General features: G+C 38.9%; 4 protein-coding genes across 8 annotated transcripts; 3 read left to right on the forward strand and 1 right to left on the reverse strand.

Annotated features, from left to right (window-relative positions):
* Positions 1-1,009: 1,009 nt before the first annotated feature.
* On the reverse strand, positions 1,010-5,470 carry LOC131330792 (uncharacterized). Its single transcript, XM_058364520.1, has 5 exons — positions 5,094-5,470; positions 3,331-3,673; positions 2,473-2,741; positions 2,136-2,332; positions 1,010-1,532 (listed from the first exon to the last, which is right to left on the reverse strand). Exons 1-5 carry the CDS (start codon positions 5,281-5,283, stop codon positions 1,086-1,088), a joined length of 1,446 nt encoding a protein of 481 aa, XP_058220503.1. The 5' UTR covers positions 5,284-5,470; the 3' UTR covers positions 1,010-1,085.
* Positions 5,471-7,354: 1,884 nt separating this feature from the next.
* Positions 7,355-10,811, forward strand: LOC131330793 (increased DNA methylation 3-like). 4 transcript variants are annotated; one of them, XM_058364521.1, is made up of 3 exons: positions 7,355-7,761; positions 8,662-9,137; positions 10,343-10,811. In XM_058364521.1, exons 2-3 carry the CDS (start codon positions 8,828-8,830, stop codon positions 10,579-10,581), a joined length of 549 nt encoding a protein of 182 aa, XP_058220504.1. In that variant the 5' UTR covers positions 7,355-7,761; positions 8,662-8,827; the 3' UTR covers positions 10,582-10,811. The 4 variants fall into 4 exon arrangements, with proteins under 4 accessions (XP_058220504.1, XP_058220508.1, XP_058220507.1 ...); XM_058364525.1 differs by having other exon boundaries at positions 7,426-7,761; positions 8,702-9,137; XM_058364524.1 differs by having other exon boundaries at positions 7,426-7,761; positions 8,717-9,137.
* A 1,366-nt stretch (positions 10,812-12,177) lies between these two features.
* LOC131330794 (increased DNA methylation 3-like) lies at positions 12,178-17,294 on the forward strand. 2 transcript variants are annotated; one of them, XM_058364527.1, is made up of 3 exons: positions 12,178-12,327; positions 15,523-15,695; positions 16,874-17,294. In XM_058364527.1, the coding sequence occupies exons 2-3, from the start codon at positions 15,545-15,547 to the stop codon at positions 17,107-17,109; spliced, it is 387 nt and encodes a 128-aa protein (XP_058220510.1). In that variant the 5' UTR covers positions 12,178-12,327; positions 15,523-15,544; the 3' UTR covers positions 17,110-17,294. The 2 variants fall into 2 exon arrangements, with proteins under 2 accessions (XP_058220510.1, XP_058220509.1); XM_058364526.1 differs by lacking the exon at positions 12,178-12,327 and adding an exon at positions 14,584-14,821.
* Positions 17,295-21,607: 4,313 nt separating this feature from the next.
* LOC131330795 (probable inorganic phosphate transporter 1-9) lies at positions 21,608-24,263 on the forward strand. The gene is made up of 2 exons (XM_058364528.1): positions 21,608-22,383; positions 23,132-24,263. The coding sequence occupies exons 1-2, from the start codon at positions 21,698-21,700 to the stop codon at positions 23,976-23,978; spliced, it is 1,533 nt and encodes a 510-aa protein (XP_058220511.1). The 5' UTR covers positions 21,608-21,697; the 3' UTR covers positions 23,979-24,263.
* The last annotated feature ends 165 nt before the right edge of the window (positions 24,264-24,428 follow it).

Consider the following 24,428-nt stretch of genomic DNA (forward strand, 5'->3'; position numbering starts at 1 on the left):
GGATTCTAACTGATTCGTGACCGTATTAAATTCATTCAGATGTTCAGCAACAATAGAGTTTTCAGGCATCTTTAGGTTAAACAATTTTTTCATAAGATATACCTTGTTCACCGCAGAAGGTTTCTCGTACATCTTTTCTAGGGCTTTGAACAAATCTGCTGTAGTCTTTTCTTTGGCAATATTCGACGCAACCGACGGCGCGAGGCTCAATCGCACAGTCCCCAAAGCTTTGCGATCCAAAATATCCCAATCTGCTTGCTTTATGCTTTCTGGTTTTGTGCCACTGATCGGATGATATAGATCCTTCTGATACAAAATATCCTCCATCTGCATCTTCCAGAAAGCATAGTTTGTACCATTGAACTTCTCGATCTTGTATTTTTCTTCAGCCATTGTGTAAACCCTTGACCTCCTAACCCGGAGCTCTGATACCAGTTGTTGGGAATTCGAACGTCCAAACCCACAAGCAAACGCACACAATCGAAGAACAAATCAAGAACAGAAAACAATATAAAGTAAGAAAAGAACAAGACACAGAGATTACGTGGTTCCGACTTAAGCTGATTGCTTAATCGTACGTCCACCGGGTGCTGGGGTGTTTCACTATGATGAAAATATGTCAGAGTTACCAAAAAAGAGGCAGCCCTAGCTTTGCTTTTATATGTGCAAACAAGCTAATACTAGAAAACCCTAAAAAACGCTAAAACCTGCGTTGGGCGGGACCCAAAACCTTCCGGGTCATTTTTACTGCGACTCTAAAATTGTCTTCACATCTCAACAAAACAGACAAATATTTTAAAAGACAAATGGAAATTTATGTCTCAACGCCTGTTGTTAAACACCCACTCGGTGGTTTAGAACATGTAAATTCAAGTTAACCCGGAGTCTCATATTGATAGAACCACAGTGGTTCTTCACATATAATCTTTTCACAGATTTTCACAGTACAAGAAATCCTGTGGTTCTTCACATATTATCTTTTCACAGATTTTCACAGTACAAGAAATCCTGAATTAAACTGTATTCAAGCTTATTGCCGAGGACGAAACTGTTAGCATCAAGTTATGCAGAACAGGATTACATCATCATATGTTCTTACTCTTCTTGGCTCTCTTCAACAAGAACCGTAATGAAAATATCCCAAGAGCAAGAGTTTGCCAAAACCACCCTTTCAAATTTGAAGGATCCACCTTTTTTGCCAAGTGCCACGCATAGATAGCCTCGCCAATATGAAGTGCTGTAGAAACAACGAAAACCATTCTTAATACCCACAGAGACCGGAAGAAGAAGAGATGGAAACCTCTAATCAGCGACACAGGTCCAAAATCTGGCCCATATGCAGCAACAAATAGTGCAGTCATTCCAATTATACTGAACAGCCATGGATATATTGTAGGACCATCCAAGCTTCTTGTTTTCCTCTCTTGCCAGTATGATATGGTCGCAGCCATGCCCTCTCGAGGACTCACCATAGGGACATAACCAAGCTCCGCCTTTGCTTTTAGGATGGAGAAATAATGAGTAACACCAACCTGTGAAGTGAGACATGTATCTAACACGATTAGTATAGAACACAGTGGAAGTCCGTAAAACATGTTTTTCGTGTTCTCAGGGCAAGGGGGGAAATGCCATCTCATTCCCTTCATACTTGAAACAAGAAGCAAGTAGAGTATGCTTTTCGAAAAACTAAAAAGTGAACCAATATCCTTCTATCTAACTCAAGTACAACTGTAAAATATGCAAAATATCATACGCCCTCATGGGCATAGAGTATATTATAATCAATCCTGTTGTAGGTATGAATCAAAGTAGCAATATAATGCATTGGCCGCTAAAATTGAAGGTGGTGACTAGGGATATATAACCCTTTATAAGATCAAAGGAGGAATCAATCTCAAACATTTCACCACCTACCAAAGACATGACCTTTGGTGATGGGGGAACACTACAAGACAGGTATCATCACATGACTTGCAAGGGAAGAAATATACTTGAGTTCATAAATCTCGTTGTGTCTGAATATGAACTATTATAGCAGCTATATATTGTTTTCCTTGAAATTATCGCATGCAGAAAGGAAAATTTTACAAGTCAGAATTTATTCAGAAAGAAACCTAGGAGATTTAGGAGTGAACCTGATACACTTCAGCAGGAAGTATCAATGGTTGAGGAAGCCACCATCGGTTCAACCATGGATATAAGATAGTGTACATTACCGAAAATATCTTTCCGAGAATGAGGGCATGAGGGACAGTTAAGGACATCTTTGGCATGTCATATTCAAGGCTCTGGAGTAGGGGACAGAGGAACTCAAAACTGTTAACTGGAGAACCTGTAAATTTAACAGAGACATCAGACAGCCTAACAATAACTAGCATCGCTAAAAGTTAAAGGTCAACCACTTGACCATTAATATCTTTAGTCCCCACAAAACATAGTATAAAGTGTCTAGCAAATGGATTGAGACATTACCGTCTGATATGAAGTATGGTTGACCAGCAGCTATTGGACGTCCTTCTCTCTGGGGAATGTCATCCAAGAGTCCCATGCTAGCCAATATTAGGGCCAACACAAGGTTGTCTATGTAAACCCAATCTATCTTCACTCTTTCTTCACCAATTTTGAATGGAAGCAGACCTAACTTCGCAAGATTTACGATGCGGGGTAGGTGTCTCTCTTCACCTGGTCCATAAATAGCAGCTGGACGAATTGCACAGGTATATAGATGTCCATTCTTCTTCCTACACGACATAGAACCATCCTACATAACTATGTGTTACAACCTAGATGAAATTAACTCCTTTTATTTTTTTTCTTGAACTATATGAAAGTAAGTCAACAAGGAAACTCATACGTAGGCTTCCCCTTCCCAGCTGCTATTGCAAACCAGAAACACGGTCTATAATCTACTTTGTAGCAACATGTTTAAGTTTCCCTTAAGAAAGGATAATTTCATCATGTTAATGTTGGACTATTTAGGCTGTTTTTACATAACAACATGATGTTGAGAAGTGAGAAGAGCGATTCAATAACCCGATAACCTCAATACAATAATTGGAAGAAGGACGCCATACATTCCAAGAAAACCCTCTAAATGTGAAGGGGCCCATTAAGAATCTTTTGAAAAAACTATTTTCTAGCTCTGATTGTAAGGATTTTCAAGGTTAAAGTGAAGAGAATCAAACTATCCATAAGAAAATTGAATGACTTTCATAAAGTCTGAACATAGGTGATGCCCTCTAGATCTGCTATGAAGGCATTGCATGCTTACCTAGGGGTATGTACAATTTAACCTCTACTTAATGGCTAACAATACAATCTCTTACTTACTTGAAAGGCCTCCCATTGCTCTTTAGAACCAACTGTTCAGCAACACATTTGCTGCGGCTGTATGGATCAACATGATCGTCTAGAGGGAAGTAGGGCAAGCTTTCATTGCCATTGACAATCTCTTCTCCCCCAAAGACGACATTGCACGTGCTCACGTAAACAAGCCTCTTGATCCCTAGCTCAGCACATGAATCCAAGACATGGCACGTTCCATTTACATTCACCTCATCAATACGGCCATATTGGAGCATTTCCTTTCCGGACATGCCATAGGAAGCAAGGTGAAAAACACAATCTGCCCCACGTAACGCTTTTTGGACATCTTGTTTGCAACTGACATCTCCTATCAGTATCAGAATTTGGCCAAATTTAAGTTGCAGCTAAAGTGATTGGCAGACTGGTAGTTAATATAGGATACCAAAGGCAATCCCCAACATTTAGAGGGTAACAGCTTAATGAACCGGCAGGTAAACCACAAAAAAGGAAAAATGTATTTTTTTTTTCCCTTCCAAATGTGGGAATACAAGTGGGGTTATAGGAGTAGCTGGTCTGAGAAGCAAGCAAATAAAGATGATTTTCAAGTATCCTTGCAACGAACAACCATATGACTGGAGATTCTTTTTCAATCTCAACAAACAAGAGAACCTTATTGCAATGAAAGTAGTTGAATCTATGATTGATAGCTATAGTAGGAGGTTGACTATGTCCTCTAGGAGAAGAAAATGAAGCCTAAACAATCACCTTCAATGTTTATAGCACAAAGAAAACCCTATTTAGAGAAGGGAAAAGGCACAAAAAGAAAACGTAAGTAAGATTTTCACTTTGTACAAGAAAAAGTGTTATCATCAAAACCAGTTGCATTTTCCTAAGACTACTATTTTTATGTGCAGGAAGGTTGATACAAATACAAGAATATCTGATAGATGGTGATTTCACAAATTTCTGTGAGATACAAGCATACACCACATACTTCTTGTATTAAACAGATTTTGAAGCAGATATATCTTGCTGATGAACTTGTATTTGTGGATAAAAAATCCAAGAGAGGGAAGAAAGATTGCATGCGGCTGAAGCTCCCAAGTGCTTCACTCGATTGCTGAGAAAATGAAGGAAAGAAATGAGGCACTGATGCTTCGTTCCATCATTAGTCCAGAAGATAAGAGCCAAATTCCTCGGATCAGCTTTACCTAATTTTGTTATTACGCTTAATTGGACAAGATCTCGACACTTGCAGGAAACAATACATTTTACTTTACAACAAACGCATTACTATATTATTTTCCTTGTTCCCACTGTAACCAAAAGCCCATTGGATCCAAAGCAAGGGCAACTACATATGCTAAAACGATGACTAAATTGGGTTACTGTAATTGCACAGTCCAAAAAGTGGAAACCATGCTTCTCGCAGTTCAAACTTCAGAGTAGAATAGACGACGAATTTAGTCTTTAGGTAAATCAAAGAGGAAACGAACGGCTAGACAAGACCTTGTACTCCAAGAAAAACTCACGATCAACAAAAACAATAACTTGTAATCGAAGAAAGATTCAAGATCAAATTAGTTCGATCAAAATTATTGTATAACGCAAAAGATTGTAATTGAAGCATCTGAAACAAATAATTAAAGAATAATTTACCAAATTCGGAGATTCATAACCCAAATCGTCGTAAAGAAGAAAGAGCATCGATAATCAGAATGGTTGGATGAATAGATACATACGTACATACTCCTAGATGGATGGATGGGGAGAGAAAAGGAAGGAACCTGGTATTAAGTGGACGCCGTTGTTGAGGAGATGGGTGGACCAGGGTGAGGTGGTTCGAAGGTCCAACACCCGAACCTGGTGTGCACCCCTTCTTAACAGCTCAAGGCATAGAGCAGACCCAACACAACCCAACCCTCCACTCACCACGAACGTCTTTCTCTCTATCCCCTCGTTCTCGCTCAAATGCATCTTCTCCCTCTCCCTCTCTCTCTCTCCCTCTTGAAATTAGTACTCTTATCAGTTCAGTTCAGTTCAATACGTACTAATGCTATTCCTTTCTTGTTTCCTCCGATACAGAGAACTCGTGGAAGGTGAAGGGGTGCTCTCTCTCTCTCTCTCTGTTCTCTGTTTTTCTTTTGGATGTGCAGGAAGGTGTTCCCTGTAGCCTCAATGTCAACCCCTTTCCCTTTCCTAAAGAACCGGTGCTAGCCGTGCTTAGGGCACTACGCGTTCCGGTTTGAAGGGGACGACAGTTGTGTGATTTAGGTAAAAATTATGGGCACTTAACCGAAAAGTGGAAGGATGCACTACAACCTTTGGATCAAATGAATCTAAGCCGTTCCAACAACTTGTCTCCGTACCTTTTATAATAGAGACTAGTGTTAACCCGTGCCTACGGCACTACGCATTCCGGTTGGAAGATGATGACAGTTGTGTAATTTAGGTGAAAATCATGGGCACTTAACCGGGAAGTGGGAAGATGCACTACAGCCTTTAGATCAAATAAATCTAAACCGTTCCAACAACTTGTCCCCATACCCTTCTGTTTCATAATAGAGATGAAAATTCCGTTAGGTATTATTTTTCACCCTCCCGAAAGTTATTAAAGGAATATCACGTCCTTTTTCAAGAAGTATTATATAGGAGTAATATATACGACTGATTTAGATTTGGAGAAAGCAAACGCATGTTAATTACAGTAGTATCCTCACATCACAAATAGTAGATGGATAATGTGCTGGTGGGCTCCTCCCAAATTTTGATATTAATAGGAGTATTTAGTGTATTACGTGTTCAATTAAAATCCTATGTATGAGAAATAATTAGTAAACTTATCTATAGTTTGGTAGAATTTGGAGATGGTACTGTGCAGTAGTATGCGCAGCAACGTGCTGCGCACTTTTGAGCAGTTAGATCGTGTATTTGACTGCTCGGATCTCATTTTGGCAATGAACAAATCTCGATTGTTAGTTGCCGAGATGAGATTTGAGCCGTTGGATGTACAATCCGACGACTTGGAAGTTCGCAGCACGATATTTGTCCACCTCACTGCACAACACTAACCCAAAATCCAATTTGGTACTACAAATTTGAATTGATTTCCGATTCATTTTCTTCTACTTAATTTTTAAAATCTTAATATTTTTTTCATAACGTAATCGAAATGTGTATGCCCCATATCCAATGGAGTAGAAAATCAATTTTATGATTGAGAAGAATGGGAGCAAACATAACCTCACTTTCAGTGTTTCGTGATAGTTCTTAAGTTGATATATGGAGTTTGAACATTCGTTGTTTATTGAAGTTGTTCGTCGGTTTTAACTAGGGAGTTGTAGCTTTTTTTTGTGATTAAATTCTCTCGTCATTATACAAAAATAAAAAATCATGATCAAAATCTTAATTAAGTTCACTAAGAAAATAATAATTCAAAATAAACAAACTTTTTGAACTATTTTGTCTTTATTCAAAAATATTATAGGTTGATTCATAATTTTTTATTTTTTTAAATTTCTCTCGTCGGGTCGAATGAATAATTCAAAAATTGACTTAAAAAAAAGTAAACCTGAATTTTTCTGAATAAAAATAAAAAAATAATTCAACTTAATTTATTAAGCCAAAATGGATTTTTCCTTTGCGAAAATTAAAATGTTACTACTATCTACCGGACTTTGAGTTGGTGCTGTGCACCGTACTGAGCACCTTTGGGCCGTTGGATCGCGTATCCGACGGCTCGGATCTCATCTCGGCAATCAACGATTGAGAACCGTACACTGTCAAGATGAGATTCGAGCCATCAAATGCACAATCCAACGGCTCGAAGGTGCGCAGCATACCACTACACAGGATCATCCCCCAATTGCTTTCTACCTATGGTCGAAAATAGAAATACCTACCCAAGGGTTAAAGTGGGATCAACCGAAATAGTTTTCCTATGATGAGTAACTTTAGGCATTATCATTTCATTTTCCTTTGCTTTTATGGAAATTCTAATCACAAAGAAGATTTAAAACCTCTTTGGTTGGCTTCGGTTTAGTGGACGTCCGGACGCAATGGGGTAATCGGGTCGTCCGGACAAAACATTTTCTCCCCTTTTAATATGTGATGCATAGAAACCTAACACCTCCATCTAAATTCGTTAGAGTAGATTAAATGCATGAGGATGATGCGTGTCTAATTCTTATGCTCGTGCTTGTACGTGGGAACATTGCGTTTTAACACCTACCAAATTCATAGGTATCAGGAGAACTTTACGACTTTTTCATCCACCAAAATTGCCCATGTGGGATTTAGAAGAATATGAGAGAGAGAGAGAGAGAGAGAGAGAGAGAGTGAGAGAGAGAATTTGAATGAGCTTGAGAAACTAAAAGGGAAAACCTTGGAGGAAGAAGACGAAGAAGGGATTGAGAGGAACCCTTTGCTAGAATCTGTACTTGGTCTACCCATTAGGTAAATTCGTGCATATCTACACTTATTATAGCTCCCTCTCCCTGTTTAATTTCTGGGATTCATACATCTGTAACTTTAGAATACCATAATAGACATGGACTCAGAGATGGGTTGGGTTCTTGAAGCTGCATGGACCCTAGCTTATAAATCGTAGGATTAATTCATGGCACTTGAAGTCTTAGACATATCTTTTCTCATATTAGATCCCTTTGTTATGTGATTTGGAAGCTTTAGAACTGAGTTTAGGGTATGTTCAACGGGGTTCCTAGAACAGTATACTGTCCTGTTTCACTTTCCAACTTTTTATGCTGATTTATTTTGAGCCTTCTATTAGGACTTCCTAACAATGCTACAGAAATATTGGGGCAGACGTATATATTTCCTACAAAAAAGGCCTTTTCCAAAAGCTAACAGTGAATACTCTATAGTGCATACTTCTTCTTCTTCTTTTTTCCCATATGCCTAGGCCAGCTTGCGGGCACATCCGACTAGTATCGGGTTGAGGCCTTGAAGTTAATGATCAGGCAAATCCTTTGCCTCCAGTGGCCCCAAGGTTTGGAATATTGTGGCTTTCGTGGGAATCGAACATGAGATTATCTCATGGACAAGCACTTATTAGCGTTCTCATGCTCACTTGGCCAAACCCTTGGGGTTATCTTCAACGGTTTGTGATCAGTTAGTTTGTATAATTGAACATTTGAACTATTTTGGTTTTAATCTTTTTCTCTATTGTGGATATGTTTGCATGTAGACACCCATTTGGCCAGGAGTGGAGGGGACTGGTCCTTTATTGTCTAGTTCTCTTTCCTTATTTATCATGAACCAATTCTGTTCATTTCATTTTATGTTCATAAATATTACAAGTTCTTCTCGTGTGACATTAAGAATTGATTGACACAGTATGTGATTGTCATTGCCCTTGATGATCTTACCTTGGAAGGTTTACAAAACACAGCTAGGCAGATATAATTTCAAGTTGCACTCTCGGAATCCCCACCCTCATAACACTAGACAAGAGATTTGGTGAAGAAGGTGAAAAGGATTATATAAGGATTTGTTGGAGACTATGGAAAGAAACGATTCACTTTTCAATGAAAACTCATCGGCGAAGGTTCAAGAGGCATTAGATAAAGGGCAGCACGTTGATCCTTCTGAAATGTCGCTGGTCCCAAGTGCAAGCGGTTTGGATAGGCCCTTCATGATGCCCCTATTGCCAGTTCCAAATTCGGAGACTTTTAACTCAAAGGCATCTATTGTCTTATCCGGAACAGCTAGAAGAGGGGTAGCCGGACCAGCTGTTGGAGCAGTGGACATTGGTGTCAGCAAATACGCCTACTTCTTTCGAGTTGCTCTGCCTGGGGTCAGAAAGGATCCTGGTTTGTTTGTCTCATTTCCTTAAATTTTTTGCTTCATTTAAGCATTAATGTGAGATATTATTGGGTGTAGTGTTATTGAATTATTCCTGCTTACCACCAGATTTCTCCCTTCAGTTACTGGAGATTAAATTGTGAAATTCTCCTTACTGCCTAGTTCTAAAAGTTTGAAAAACTTAGAAGTAAAACTGCTTATGAGGCAAGCACTGAGCAGGATGTCTTCTACACTTTGGAATTACCTAAATGCCAAAATAGGTTGTCCGGACTTCAAACCTACAAAATCCGACACTGAATATGAACAATATTACTATTCTCAAACGATTGTGTGAGCTTCTGAGTTTGCACGGCACATAGGGTTCAGAGACATCTTGACAAGGATGGATATACAAGAAGTGTATGTACATTTGTGCAATTAAGTTACCATTGTGCAAAACAAATATTCAAGCCTAATACAAGGTAGGTCACTGGGTCTAGAGCATGCCTTTACGGGGCAATTTCTTTACCCCGCTGAAGACTCTCAGGGCTACAGACATTATTGCTTTGTGAGAAAACTTGCTGTAAAGAAATTGGATAAGAACATCCTGCTGCATCTCAACGCCTACACTTGTTGGATACAAGTGGTATTGTCAGTTAATAGATCTGCATTCCTGATGATTACCAATTGGTTTTTCAGTAACCACTCTCATGTTAAATGTGCTCCTGTAATGATGTCAGACTGGGAGTTATAATTAGTTGCTGACTTGCTGTATGGTGCATTTGTGCTTAGCTTAACTTCGTTTTTGAATGGTAATGTTTGCGTGTAGTTAGTAACCTGTGAAGACAGGCATCTGGTATGGTCTTCTAGTTTCCTTCTTTCCCAACGTAAAGGGAAAAAACGGAAGAGTTTCATTTTAGAAATTCCTGCTTTTGCTTTCTTTTCCCGTTGCGGCAATAGGAAACACGTTGAGCAGATGGATCAGGAAAGAGCTTTCAAACAAAGAAAGAGTATCACAGTTTCCTTATATAGACTAAACATTTAGATTGACTATGGACTGATATCTTCAATCTTTTTCTTCCCACTTTGATGAAGAGCTTTCAAACCACGAAAGAGTAATGCACTTGCCTTAGTACACTAAATATTTCAATTTAGAATGTACGGGTATGTCCGAACTTTTTCTTCTCGCTTTGATACTTAATGAGATTATTTGCCTTCTCCATATATCAAGCAGGTTTATTCAGCTGTGAGATTGAACGTGAAGGAAAGGTCCATGTACGTGGTGTGACATCAACTGGCGGAAAAACTGTTTCAAGACATTCTCGCATTTATGAAATGCAGTTTCAGCAACAATGCCCACCTGGACCATTCACAATTTCGTTCAGTCTCCCAGGTTCTGTAGATCCGAGGCTTTTTTCACCTAACTTCAGATCTGATGGCATTCTGGAAGGTGTAATCATGAAATATGAGTAACTATTGGCTGTTTGGTTGAGGGGCTAACCGTCGCAACCTTGTAAATAAGACATCCATCTTGCACATTTTGGGTTGAAGATGTACATAGTGTGCCTGCTTGGTCCAGGTGATCAATGCTGTGCATGAGCCTTGTGGTCTGTCTAAAACTATGTCCGTGGACTCTGGCAGTGACTGTATACAATTTTCCTCGAGAAGAAAAATCATCTTGGTTTTTCTGGCACGTTTTCATCTACATTTATTTTGGTGCAAGTTACCTGGAAGTCTATTAAAATTAGTTGGGGTACGTTAGAGTATGGAGTTTGGTTCAATCTGGAGAGTCTAAGCCATTTCTTTGGCATGATTGAATAATTTTGTTGGGCAATGGCAGATTAGGCAAGCGTTTTGCCATCAATAATTTTTTCATCCCTAGCTTTCCGCAGATCGCAATTGGTAGAGCTGAAAATGGGGCCACACATGGAGTGGCATTATTTGCTTCCCATTTGCTTAAAAGGGATTGTGTATTGACAATCTTCTGATCATCCGTGAAAATTTCTACTCCTATATGCCTCTTATATTGAATGAACGTGATGAGACGTCGTCGTCTTGCAGGAGTGAGTTGGATATAAGAGCATCCGAATAGAAAAAAATAACGCTCTCATAATTAAGAGTGGCTGGTTAAAATTTAGCTAGGGAATGTGCAGAAAAATAACTTGAATGGATTAGCCAAGGTTTGTTGACAAGCACCAAGGATGCAAACAACTCTTTACATAAGTAGCTGAACATCGCACTACTATCGAGCATTTGGATGGTAGCTGTTGCTAAAGTAATACTAATACTTTGAAAGTGTGAGTTGTTCTTACTATACAACTTTCTTTATTCTTATTTTTTTACCAATTTGCCTTTTTAGTTTATAATGGAATTGCAATACATGTGAGAGATGTGGAAATTAATGAAGCAGGAGGAAATAAAACATGAACTCTGTGGGAAAGAGAGGTTAATAGGGCCATTAAAGCATTATTGGTCAGAGGTCACTAGTGAAATGGCAGGAGGACCTCTCTGGATGTGACATCTTAATTGAAATATTTTCTCAACCTTTTATGATCGGTGCAAGAATGAGTATTACTGATACTTTTAGAACACCGGAACCACTACTGACAAAGAGACAAATATCTAAGACATTGTTACCAATAGTAAAATATAATAAAGGTTTTTTTTTGGGAGGTAAATTTGTTAGATTTAAAAACTAGAGGATAAAAAAATCTGCAAAAACTAGGTTCTGTTTGGAACCTATGGAAAGTGGAAGAGAATAAAGGAAAATAAAAAAAATAAAATTCCTTAGGAGTTGTTTGGTTCTTATCTAAAGAAAAGAAAAAGAAAATAGGAAGGAAAAGAAAGAAAAGCTTGGAGTAGATGCTGAGAAATGGAGAAATAAGGGCGCAAGAATTTGAACTTTTGAAAAACCAAAATTTTCTTTTTCTTTCCATTTTCCTTTTGAAGCCAAATAAGAGAAAATCATTTTCTTCATGCAGTTTATTTTCCTTTTTTTTCTACAATCAAACAAGAAAAAATAATTTATTTTCTTTCTCACTCTTTTATTTCCCTTGCCTTTCTTTCCTTTCCGCAAGTTCCAAACAGAGGTTGATGTATGTGTCAGCCAGCCCCTACATTAGCAACCGATCACAATCAGAAACCACCCCCAAAATCTTGATCTAAATCGAAAGCAGCTCGAGCGTCGACGATCAGCGCCTTCGGCAACGATAAGAACACGTACCCTCTCTCTCTCTCTCTCTCTCTCTCTCTCTCTCTCTCTCTCGATCTGTTTTGTGTGTGCGTGTAGTCGTCGTCGTTTCTTTCTCTTTCTGTTTGTTGTTTTCACCGGTAATTTTGATGCTTAAACTTACCTTGCATGTTGAGCTGACCTTGGTATGTCTTCTTTTTTGTTGTCATCTTTGCTATCGCCGTTCCTTGCTTATGAGAACTGCTTTTAAATTTGTGTCAAGGTAACTGGATTTTGTTTAGCAATTCGCAGAACCGATTCTGTGCTTAGAATTCCTTTTAATAGGTTGATTATTTTGAGTGGTTTTATGCTTAAAGAACCAAAAATCGCCGCCTTCATGCACATGACAACATTGCATGCACATGCATTTCCCGGCTTCTAATTCCACTTGTTATCTGTGTGTGTTTTTTGTTCATTTTGGATAGATAATCTTCATTTCTTCTGTTAAATTTTGATGGTAATGCAAGTGGCTAGTTTATTTAAGTGTTCGCCCTTTGTTGGTAATGTTAGGAATCAAAGTCATTGTAGCTTGCAAGTTTTTGAACATATCTGGGACCTTTTTAGTTCCGGTTATGCTAAATTTTCCTATTTTTTTAGTTCGATTTTAGCTGAGTCTATTTCTTCTTGTCTCAAGGCGTTAAATTTGCTAACCTATGGGTTCAGATATAACTTATAGGGCCCTAACTTATAAGCTTAATTAATTATTTAAGTTGTGATCAGCAACTAATTTCTTGCGAAAACTCGTACTTTTCTTCTAGATGGGGGAGGAAAATTGGAATTAAACTAGTATCTGTCTAAGATTTGTTCTCTTTCCTATTTATGTTGGTAGAGGTTCTTTCAGCTAAGACGGGAAAATATCCTCTTAGGGTCTCCTATTATTCATCATGGAATCTTCTAGTCTTCATGTTTAGATATGTTTCTGTTCATGCCAAATGATTTCTATGTTATCTTATATTTTATGGGGTTTTTTTCCCCCATCTGCTTTTGGTTTTTGGGGTTTTTCTTGATTTGTTGACATGATCATCATCCTTCATACGAGACTATATGAATTTGTTTAGTAGCAAAAGTAATAATTGTGTGGGCTATGACTTGTAGAACTCTTAAGATGGGACACAGTGCAAATCCAAAATGTAGTCCGTCTACATAGTTGTGTACTTGTGTTCTACTTTTAGCTTCTAGATATATCAAATGAGTTTCTCTTTGATGGCAGTTTGATCACAATCAAAAAATTTAAGCTATTAGACGGAGACGTCCCAACATTGAATTAATTGATTACCCCTACCATACTCAACCCCTGTGGGACCTAATATCTGAAATTGGGAATTGGAAAATAAAGTGCATGATATTTATATCAAGGGTTTATGGAATCCACACTATTTCCTCTTTGTTATTCTTTGGTTTTTGCATCGCAACCATACTTGTTACATCTTCTGTTATTTATTGTGACTCTAAGCTATGAATATAAGATAGTTTGAGTGCTATTTCTGACGAATCGGCCTGTCCAAACATGGACACCTGTAGATGTACAATCTGGTTCTCTGTTATGGATAACCATTTACGTTGCAGATATTCGGTATTCATTGTCTATCGGGACTTCTACGGTCTTCTTTCCTTTAGGGGCGGGAATGACGGTATTATACCATAGAAGGGACTCTCCTTACTATTAAACATGGCTGGAGCTGCAGTTTCTTAGCCTAGAGTGTGTGCAGTATGCTTATTTATGGTATTCATAGATGCATCTTCAGTTGGTATGTCCTATAAATGGGTTCCGACCTGGATGGTCTCGTTGCATTACATTTTGTTTTCTGCATTACTGCAAGTTTTTTATGGTTTGTGCACATTTATTGCCGTGGGGATTTGTATCTGATTGCTACGATCTTACTCGATATGACTTCCGTATTGAAAAAATTCTTATCGAACAAGACTTCCTACCAGCTAGTCTAGGAATGACAACAGTAACATGAGCTTCAAGAAGCCAAAATATCTATACTAATGTGTTTTAGGTCATTGTGTTTGGAGTCTTGGAGCCTTAAGATACAAGAGACAACTTCGTTTACGAGTCCCGATACTTCTATAGTACTCCCTCCGTCCCAAAATGTTTGTCCGATCCACAAAACGAGAACTAAAAAAAATGCATTTTTTAAAAGAAAAATTCAAAGAACTTGTCAAGATCTGACTTATGTTTGGTGACGAAGTTTCTTTTTCCAATAACCTACTTATGTTTGGTGATGAAGTTTCTTTTTCCAATAACCTGGAAACTGTGAAGTCTGGTCAATCTGACTTATGTTTTCAGCATACTTTGCTGTTCTGGATTTCTAGTTGAACTTATTGTGCCAAACTTTACAGGATGCCTTTATGTATAAATTACTCTATTAACTCAGCTATTGAATACATTTGTTCTTGCCGTCCTGTCACATTGCATGACTTGGTCTTTTGCTTGTCATGGAAGCTTTTAGGATTCAAATTTCAACTGGCTTCCATAGGGTTAAACATTTTTCTTTCTGTTCCTGTTATCTTGCTTTGTTTCGTAATGCATGATTCCTTCCTTCCCTTTCTCCTTAATATACAAGACCATCTCTCCAGTTACGTAGATGTGCATTTTATTGCACTTTTGTGAATTGTAATTCCCACCTTACTTTTTGTTGCATGCATCCACATTTTGTCTTTTCCGAAGACAATGTCGAGTTTAAATAGCAAAAAGTAGAATGTGAATAAGATCCCCTTCATGTTAGATTCTTCCCTTATGCATTATCCTCAGTGTACGCAGGTTTTAATTTTTAAGTACGAACCTGGAAACTGTATACATGCTTTTGTTTGTATAGCTGCCTTAACTAGATGCACAATTATTGCTTTGCCCACATTGTATTGAATCCAAGTCATCATATTTATTTTTGCAAAAGTGGGGCCATTTCTAATGATAATAACCTCAGGCAGCCACACATCGTTCACTTAATTGCCAAGATGAGGTATCTAGCACTCCCGACAGCCTTGATTAATGGCAAACAACCATGGGGAAGGCCTCAAAGGCTAATATTGTCCATCAATATAAGATTGGAGCCTAAAGGTTTCATTTTGGGGGCTAAAATAAGTCTCATTATTACTGTCAGAGTTTATGTGTATGGTATGCCCAAAGCTTTTGGTCAATACCTATGGAAAAGAGTTGAGAATCAAATGCTTGTCTACAGATCCCATTCTCTGAAAATCGACATGGAGCACCAGGCAGAGAAGCCAGCTGCGGTTTTGACTGGAACAGCGAAGGCAGGGCGAGTTGGACCACCTCTTGGTACTGTTGACATTGGCCAGAGTGAAAGTGCCTACATTTTTCGGGTTGCTTTGCCTGGTGTGCATCAGCATGACAGTAAGTTTCCTGTCCTGCTTGTTTATCAGTAGATGGCAGCAGATATATACATGTGTCCTGCGTGTGTGTTCATGAGCGCATGCGTGTTTGTATTTTGTAATGCCAATGTTCACAAGGATGCAAATAACCCGTTTTTCTTTCCTTGTACTAAAATTGAGAACTTCATCAGTAATAAGGATCATTTTGACTTAAGTCAGTGATGAGGATATGTATGAAAGGGAGATAGATGCAGAGGAGTTTCCCTCAGACAATGAGACGGGGGAAGAGGGAAGAGGAATGGAGACTAAAACGAAACAATAAAGCACAAAGACTTCAAATGGGAAAAACAAAAAAACCAAAGGACAGGAAACTCTATTACATACTTCTAGGCACTAAGACAAGCGACAAGAATGACTGAAATCCGGCTCCAATCCTGCACAGTTCAATGCAAGCCTGCAACTGGTCTGGTCTGCGCCCCTACATAATTCACTTGGAAAACTAGCAATAATCAACTGTATTTTTTTTTTATCTTGGAGGATAACTCATGAATAAAGCGCAATAATCTTCACCCTTTGAGCGCTAAAAATCAGCGTTGATATCATCCCAAAGATAAAGGCAGAAGAAAATATCTCGGGGATTCGGCAAAGGCAGCCTGATGAGCAAAAGAAAACTTGTGCACGGGCAAAGTGAACTTTGGCTCACTATAGTGGCTGCATTTTGTAGTGGGATTTGGATTCAGAACATTGGGTTCAAGAGAAATAGAAACATTGTAACATATGGGCGCAAGGGCCGAATAAGAGGCCTTAGGATCTGTTGGGCCCGACGTGCCCCCATGGATTTGGTTATACAATGCCACTCCCTGTGACCGCTCTAAAAACAGACTTGCGGGTGCGATGTCGAATGCCATAAAAGACTTAATTGAAACCCTTCCTACCACCAATTGGTTTTAAGAGATGGTGGAAAAGTGGTCCGACAAGATCAAAGCCCACAAAGAAGCCCCTTGATGCCATCAGTATAGAGTATATTAAATATTTCACCTCAGCTAAGTTGAAAGTGGAATCACCCAAAAAAGAGTAGTACAAGTAGATGACTCTGATAATGCTTTAGTAAATTCTGACATTCTCTCTGAAGAATAACGAAAGTACAAAAAAGAAAGAAGAGAGAGGACGTGACTAACTACATATTGTTTGCCATCGCAGGTAATCTGAGGTGTAATGTTCAAGCTGATGGTAGAGTCAATATTGATGGGCTAGTGAGAGATTCTTCACTTTTGAATGATATGCGTAGCTATGAAATGAAAGTTGAGCGACTGTGTCCGCGCGGACCGTTCTCTGTGGCTTTTAATTTGCCTGGACCTGTTGATCCCAGGCTATGCTCTTTGAACTTCAGGCCCGATGGTATCCTGGAGGTGGTTGTAAAAACCAAGATGGGATGATTGCTTCCTTTCTCAATCTTTTTTTGAAGCCCGAGTGCAATGTTCTGAGAATTTTTTTTCTAAACTTATTTTCAATGGTTGGTTGTGAAATAGAGATGTTGTATTTGGCGTAGTACCTCAGTCATCATTATGGAATTCAAGGTTTTAGTCCTAATTGAATTCATTTTTATGTACTTTTTCCAATATATTCTGATTTCCCATTTTTAACTCTCAAATCCAACCCAAACCTCTACGCCTCAGACCTAACCCAAACCTGGACTACATCTACGCATCTACGCCTCCCTCAGCTTCACCCACAATAGCTTCTTTGTCTAGATCGCCGGCAGTAACAACAACGGGTGTCAGCGGAATTTAGCGGAATTTAGACATATGTATTCACATTATATACAGACATAAACATGACCCATCTTTCTCACCAAATGGGTTCAATCTATGGCATGTTGATTCCAATTTCTTCAATCAGTGGTGGCTCGTCCTTGAACTTGGAATCTGCCCGCGATTTTGCCTTAAATGTTAGCAAATTGTGGAGCCGATAAGGATATGGAAGCCACCGATAGTTGGTAGAGCTATGAAGCCACCGATAGTTGGTAGAGGCTATGAAGCTTTGTTGGATTCCAGATTGAAATTTTGAGGGCCTCATAAATAGCGCGCGCGCCCACACACACACACTCTCTCTCTCTCTTAAATCGCTAAAGTTCGAACCTAGTTTTTCTCTCTCTCTTAAAACTCCTCTGTTTGTCATGATCAGAAACTGTTAACCTAGGTTTCGCCACTTGAAAGCACCCATGGACGAATCGAAGATGAAGAGAGGTATTGTGATTTGTTGGATGAGTGAGAGTGAGAGGATGGGGACGAGGAGAAGAGGGGGTAGAGGGTTATATTTGTATGTAACCAATCAAAGGTATTTTTTTCCAAACAAAAATATCCGTCCTAGATATCCAACATTATTTTACGGACATTTAACAGAAAGGATCCATTTTGGTAACCGTTATAGTTGACAAATCACGTGAATTTAAGTGTTCCTTTCGCCCACACAGTCACGAAGGTCAAATTCGGTTGATGTAGTAGTCATTTGAACCAAATGTCTTGGCAGATCGAGCAGTAATAAAACTATGTGAACGGTCGTTCCCTTCAAGGACTTACCGCGAGTCTTGAGAGTAGTGCAGCAGTATGTAGCAATGACTGCAACAATATTTACAATCATACTCTGTAATTAATTTTATGATTGCACTCATAGATGGTATCTACGCCGGTGCTTTCTTTCTGCATTATCCTTTTATTTTACACGGCAAAAAAGAGAGAGAGAAAGAGAATAATAAACCAGAGCCCTGAGCTTTGTGTAGTTTACTGGAATTACCATAACATGATCGATCTTTCTCTCGTGCCAATTGACAAACAAAAAGGGGTCCACATGGTGTGAAATTATTCAGTAGCCCGCCAGTACTGTCACATCTTATTCCGGATCATTATTATTCAGTAGTTCGGGTGCACTGTCATATTTTACTTCGGACCACTTTACAATCACATATTGTCGTGAGTCCACAATTTGTAAGTGTATGGATCTACTTACATAGATGTACGGTTCTGGAAAGATTTGAAGCACCGCAAGGCGGTGCTTCCGAATTACTTAAATAATAACTCAACATACGATTGAAAGGAAGGGTTTTGCTTGTTAGCAAGCGTATTCTTGTACCCAAAAACAATAGTTATTGGTCAGTTAATTGGATCGACTCATTGACGTAATTCCCCATCGTCATCTAGAACTAAACAATTCTTTTAAAAATCAACGTAAATGGGTCCACACGGACCTTAAATCCGGGGTCAAGTTATCTCTAATTGGATCGATTCATTGATGTAATTTTTTTATCATTATCTGAAATAATTATAAACACGTCTTTAAAAAATGTCATGATCGATTTATCATGTGAGATTCTTTAACAATAGAATTTTTAAACATAAAATTATGTGGCTGAAAATCAGTTGGTACATGGGTACCCAAAAAAATGAATACAGTAGTGAGAGAGAAGGTGATACAGTAGTGTGTGTGTGCGAGAGAGAGAGAGAGAGAGAGAGAGAGAGAGAGAATTTATATATTTTTTCATGGCGTAAGTTGACTCTGTTAATAACCTCCTACTTTCGGGAAATAGTTTTTTTTATCACAGTCTCGTCATTAATCCAAAGAACAAATACACCAAAATTGTTGGAGGCAATCTATTATATTATCCCTCGTGAAACAAATGGGAGGATGGTACTAAATCCTATCTAATAAAATCCACAAGTCCCTTTCACTTACAATTCAGTCGTTCAAAAATGTATTTAATGGCGAGAAAAAACCCAATAAATTTTATAATCTTACACATAAGAAAAATATTTCACCGATAAGATACTTTAACAAATCTCAAATTTAGACTACATCAAAGCCAATCCGTTACACTTGATACTAGAAATTAATCTCAAATGCTGCCGTAAGTTGAAACAGACCCTTAGTCGCATTTGCGAATCACACTCCTACCACCACCTATAGTTAAAATTTCAGCAGCTATTCATCCTCACCGAAACTTCCCCGTAATTTCTCTCCCCCAATTTTCTCGTTCTCCTGAACTTAACTTAAATTTGAGAGTTTTGTCATTATTTGAATTTTTTTCGCATTTCTTAATTTTGCGCCAAACTTTTGTAGATTATTGATTCTTCTCGATGAGGGTAATCGAAAAGGTAATTTTTTTTTACTTTTACCCAAATATTTTAAGAAATAACTATTTTTTAGTGCTAAAGTGTCATTTTTTTTCTTCTAAAAAGTGGTTATTTTTCAAATATCGCTGGAGAATGCTTTGCTCTGCTCGTGTCTTGGCAGAGCAGTAAAACTATGTGAACCGTAGATCGATCCCTTCAAGGACTTTAATACTGCAAGTCTTGAGAGTGCAGTATGTAGCAATAATTGCAAGAATACTTACTATGATAATCTTTATTGATAACGCTCATAGATGGTATGTACGCCGCTGCTTTCTCCATTATCTTTTTACGGCAAAGAAAAAGAGAGAGAGAATAAACCGGAGCCTTGAGCTTTGAGTTTACTGTAATTACCATAACATGATATTTTATCTCATGAAGATTAACCAACAACACTTAAGTGTATGAATCCTACATACATGTGCAATTCTGGGAAAGTCTGAAGCACTACGTGGCGGTGCTCCAAGACTATTAAACAAACTACTCTCACATGGTTGAAATGAAGGGTTTTGCTTGTTAGCAATTAATCGTATTCTTGTAGCAAAAAACAACAGTTAAAAACTACTATTGTCTAGAATTATTGGATCGATTTATTGACGTAATTGTTGTATAGATTTATTATAAACATGTCTTTAAAATGTCGTAATATATGCACCCATTTTTTGGTGTGCTCATGTAGCTAGCAACTCATTTTCAGTCATAGGATAATCATGTGAGATTCTTCAAACAAGAGAATCTTTACATACATAATCCTGCATGCGGCTGAAAATAAGTAGGTTCATGGGTTTCGTTGCTAGTTCAGAGTCACTTTTTGATTCTGGGTCTTAGGACGCCAATGGGAGAGTCTAATATCACAAGTCGTTGCTAGTTTTTATCAGCAGTCCGAGAGAGAGAGAGAGAGAGAGAAAGAGATGGATATCTTTTCATGGGTTATAGTTGTCTCTGTCAATAACCTTCTACTACGGGAAATAAATTTTGGATCACAGTCTCATTATTTTTCTAATATTCTACTCCCTCCATTCCAAAATGAATGACCTTTTTAGAAAAGCATGTTATTTTCAATTGCTTATATCTTTCAACGTGAGTATTAAAAAAAATACAATATGAATCTTGTTTAATAGATTTTAATTAATTCTATTAAATAAGGTTTTCAAAATCACATAAAACTTTATAAATCGAAAGATATAAATATTTTAAAATGGCACGGAATCGCAAAAATTGAAAAAGGCAAAAAAAATTGGAGGCAATCTACTATATCATCCTTTTGTGAAACAATCAACCTCCTTAACGAGAAGAAACTTACTACCGACCAAATGGAGGCCAATACTAAATCGTCTCTAATAAAATTCACAAATCCCTTTCAGTTACAACAAAGTCGTCCAAAAGTATATTTAAGGGCGAGAAGAAACCAATAAAATTTCCAAAAGCGTATTCAACTAAACTTACGTGTAAGAAATCTCACCAATATGATAGTTTAACAAATTTCAAATGAGGACTACATCAAAGCCAGTCCGTTACACTTCATATACTAAAAATCTCAAATGTTGTCATAAGTTGAAGTAAGCTCTTAAACGCATCTTCTCTTAGAATCATAGAATCACATACCACACCACCGCCTATAGTTGCAACTATTCGTTCGTCCTCACCGAAACTTCCCCATACTTTCTCTCCCCAAATTTTACTAACCGCTAGTAGAAATTTATCTCTCTCTCTCTCTCTCTCTCTCTCTCTCTCTCTCTCTCTATATATATATATATATATATATATATAAACATACAAACACTAATTGAATCACTACACAAGGAGGAGGAGGAGGAGAAGGATAATCTCAGTTATAGTAGTAGCAACACACTCAATTTTAATGGCATTAAAAGTCCTTTCTGCCCTCGACTCAGCTCGAACTCAACACTACCATTTCAAGGCGATATTAATCGCCGGAATGGGCTTATTCACCGACGCCTACGATTTCTTCTGTATACCACCGATATTGAGACTAATCGGCCACATTTACTATGACAAAGACCATTACAACGTCCCCTTCGGCATCAACTCCGCGATCATCGCCCTCCCTATCCTCGGAAGCGTCATTGGAAGCATGGTCTCCGGCCGCCTCGGCGACATGTACGGACGGAAGCGCGTGTACGGACTCGCTCTGATTCTGATGGTGGTGAGCTCGATCGGGTGCGGATTCTCTCTAAGCACGTCGCCGGTGTGCGTGTTGGTGAGTTTGGGGTTCTTCAGGTTCTGCCTTGGGGTGGGGATTGGCAGCGATTATCCGCTGTCGGCGACGATTATGTCAGAGTTTGCGAACAAGAGGACGCGGGGGGCGTTTATTGCGGCGGTTTTCTCGATGCAGGGGCTGGGGATTTTGGTTAGTTCGGTGGTGACGATGGTGGTTTGTAAGGTATTTGATGCGGCGACGCACCACACGAATGCTGATTCGACGCCCCAGGTGGCGGACTTGGCGTGGCGGATTATACTCATAATCGGTGCAATTCCGGCGGCCATGACGTTTTACTGGCGCATGTTAACGCCGGAAACAGCCAGGTTACTATATTTATGCTAGTGATTGTCACTTTAACATCTTTGTTGAAGATACCGCGTTGGATTCAAGATCCTGAAATCACTCTCCTCTTTTAAGTGTTGTTCCCTCCCTTCCAAACGTTTAGTCCCCTCCGTGACAATCTAAATTTTTAAGGGGACACAATCATTATTCTACAAAATATATACTCCATCTTTCTTTTTTTTAATTGTCAACTACGATTCTAAGTATCATTTTTAATGACTTATATCTCTCGACGTATATTATATTTTATTATCTTTATAGAAATAATTGAAATCTATCAAACAAGATCTATATTGCATATTTTTAACAATATGCAGTGAAAGATAAAAAGAATTGAAAATATCACGCAAAACCCCGTAGTGGACATTTAAAAAGGTACAGATGAAGTTCTATCCTTCTTTTACATTTTAGACTCGTATTCTTATTTCTCTCCACTTTTGTTTTTGAAATTTTATAGTATATGGATGAAGGGTAAAAAGGGACAATGGTTCAGCGTTGTATTTTTTTTTTCCTTGATTAGTCACAATGAACAAGAACTATGGGACATCCAAAGAAGTAAAGAATGAAAAAGCAAATGCATGTTCTCTCACATTGTTGATTGCTCCTGGTTCTGATAGTGGCACACACAAGTTCCAAATTTGTGTGTTTCATTTCATCATAAAAGGCAAAAAAGAAAAAGCAAGTGCATGTTCTCTGTTCTCACATTGTTGTTTGGGTAATTGTTCACAGATACACGGCATTGGTGGAGCGGAACGTCCTGCAAGCAGCCAGGATCATGGAGAAAGTGCTAGACGTTCCAATTGCCGAGGACGCCGAATCCTCACCAAACCCATCTCCCTCCTACCCTCTCTTCTCCACTGAATTCCTCTGCCGCCATGGCCGCGATCTCTTCTCCTGCGCCGCCTCATGGTTCCTCGTTGACGTTGTATTTTACAGCAGTAATCTCTTCCCATCCAAATTCCTTCCCCCCGATTCAGAAACAAATAACGCCTTTCAAGACGCTTACAAGGTGGCCCGGTTCCAAGCACTGTTCGCTGTTTGCTCGACCATACCCGGATACTGGGCCACCGTCATCCTCATTGACCGTATAGGCCGAGTCAAAATCCAAATCATGGGTTTTTTCTTCATGGCAATTTGCCTATTCGCAGCCGGAATTCCCTACAACAGATACTGGCAGAACAACAAGAATGTAGGATTCCTGTTTTTATACGGGCTCACATTTTTCTTCTCCAATTTTGGTCCCAACACCACGACGTTTATAGTCCCTGCGGAGCTTTTCCCCGCCAGATTCCGGACCACATGTCACGGGATTTCAGGGGCTTTTGGAAAAGTCGGGGCCATTATCGGGACGGTCGGGGTTCTTCGGGCTACTGATGGAAACCATGGGAGGATGCGAAAGGAGGCGGTGTTGATTATTTTGGGTGGGGTCTGTGTTTTGGGAATACTGGTAACTTATTTGTTTACGAGGGAAACGAAGGGGAGGTCGTTGGAGGAGAATGAGAATGACAACCAAGACGAAACCGAGGGCTCTGTTACTTCGGTTGAATTAGGCCTACTCGGTCATCGACGGCCCTAACTGCTTGAGCCGGGACCATCGAGTAATCGATAAACATGATTAAAAAGAGTGCTAGTAGATAAAACTTATTTTCACTTTTGCTGTCGTGCTTCCACTTCTTACCCGATGTTTTATGGAAATTCTTGTTGAATATAGCTGGGGTTTTTTTTTCCCCACTCCATGGCCTCTTCTTCTCGGCCTCTTTTGTAAAGATCCAGTCCCAAGCCCTTTGTGGGCAGTGTATATTTGGATTTGGTCGTTACTCGTTTTTCAATGTAATGTAAAGTAAGCAAATGTCCTCTCTAACTTTTCGCCCCCAACACTGGCATTCACTTCTGTGATTTCTAGGAGTAATTTTTATCAAGTAAAGCTTGAAATGTCCAGTTCCTTAGCTCAGGATTAGGCTGCAGCATCTTGATTAAAGGTTCGCAGTCAGATTCAAAGATAACTTCTCTCTTTCCCCAAGCTGCA

This window comes from Rhododendron vialii, chromosome 6a, assembly GCF_030253575.1.
Source record: "Rhododendron vialii isolate Sample 1 chromosome 6a, ASM3025357v1".
Lineage (NCBI taxonomy): Eukaryota > Viridiplantae > Streptophyta > Magnoliopsida > Ericales > Ericaceae > Rhododendron > Rhododendron vialii.

What these genes read in the sequence shown, in the direction of transcription:
- LOC131330792 (XM_058364520.1), bottom strand. Translation starts at nt 5,283, where the DNA reads ATGCATTTGAGCGAGAACGAGGGGATAGAGAGAAAGACGTTCGTGGTG. An exon ending in CGGCGTCCACTTAATACCAG is followed by an intron (nt 3,674 to 5,093) that starts GTTCCTTCCTTT and finishes TGATACTGATAG; the next exon opens with GAGATGTCAGTTGCAAACAA. An exon ending in ACCATACTTCATATCAGACG is followed by an intron (nt 2,333 to 2,472) that starts GTAATGTCTCAA and finishes TTAAATTTACAG; the next exon opens with GTTCTCCAGTTAACAGTTTT.
- LOC131330793 (XM_058364521.1), top strand. Translation starts at nt 8,828, where the DNA reads ATGGAAAGAAACGATTCACTTTTCAATGAAAACTCATCGGCGAAGGTT. An exon ending in TGGGGTCAGAAAGGATCCTG is followed by an intron (nt 9,138 to 10,342) that starts GTTTGTTTGTCT and finishes TATATCAAGCAG; the next exon opens with GTTTATTCAGCTGTGAGATT.
- LOC131330794 (XM_058364526.1), top strand. Translation starts at nt 14,685, where the DNA reads ATGCCTTTATGTATAAATTACTCTATTAACTCAGCTATTGAATACATT. An exon ending in TTTCAACTGGCTTCCATAGG is followed by an intron (nt 14,822 to 15,522) that starts GTTAAACATTTT and finishes GCTTGTCTACAG; the next exon opens with ATCCCATTCTCTGAAAATCG. An exon ending in TGGTGTGCATCAGCATGACA is followed by an intron (nt 15,696 to 16,873) that starts GTAAGTTTCCTG and finishes TTGCCATCGCAG; the next exon opens with GTAATCTGAGGTGTAATGTT.
- LOC131330795 (XM_058364528.1), top strand. Translation starts at nt 21,698, where the DNA reads ATGGCATTAAAAGTCCTTTCTGCCCTCGACTCAGCTCGAACTCAACAC. An exon ending in TTAACGCCGGAAACAGCCAG is followed by an intron (nt 22,384 to 23,131) that starts GTTACTATATTT and finishes AATTGTTCACAG; the next exon opens with ATACACGGCATTGGTGGAGC.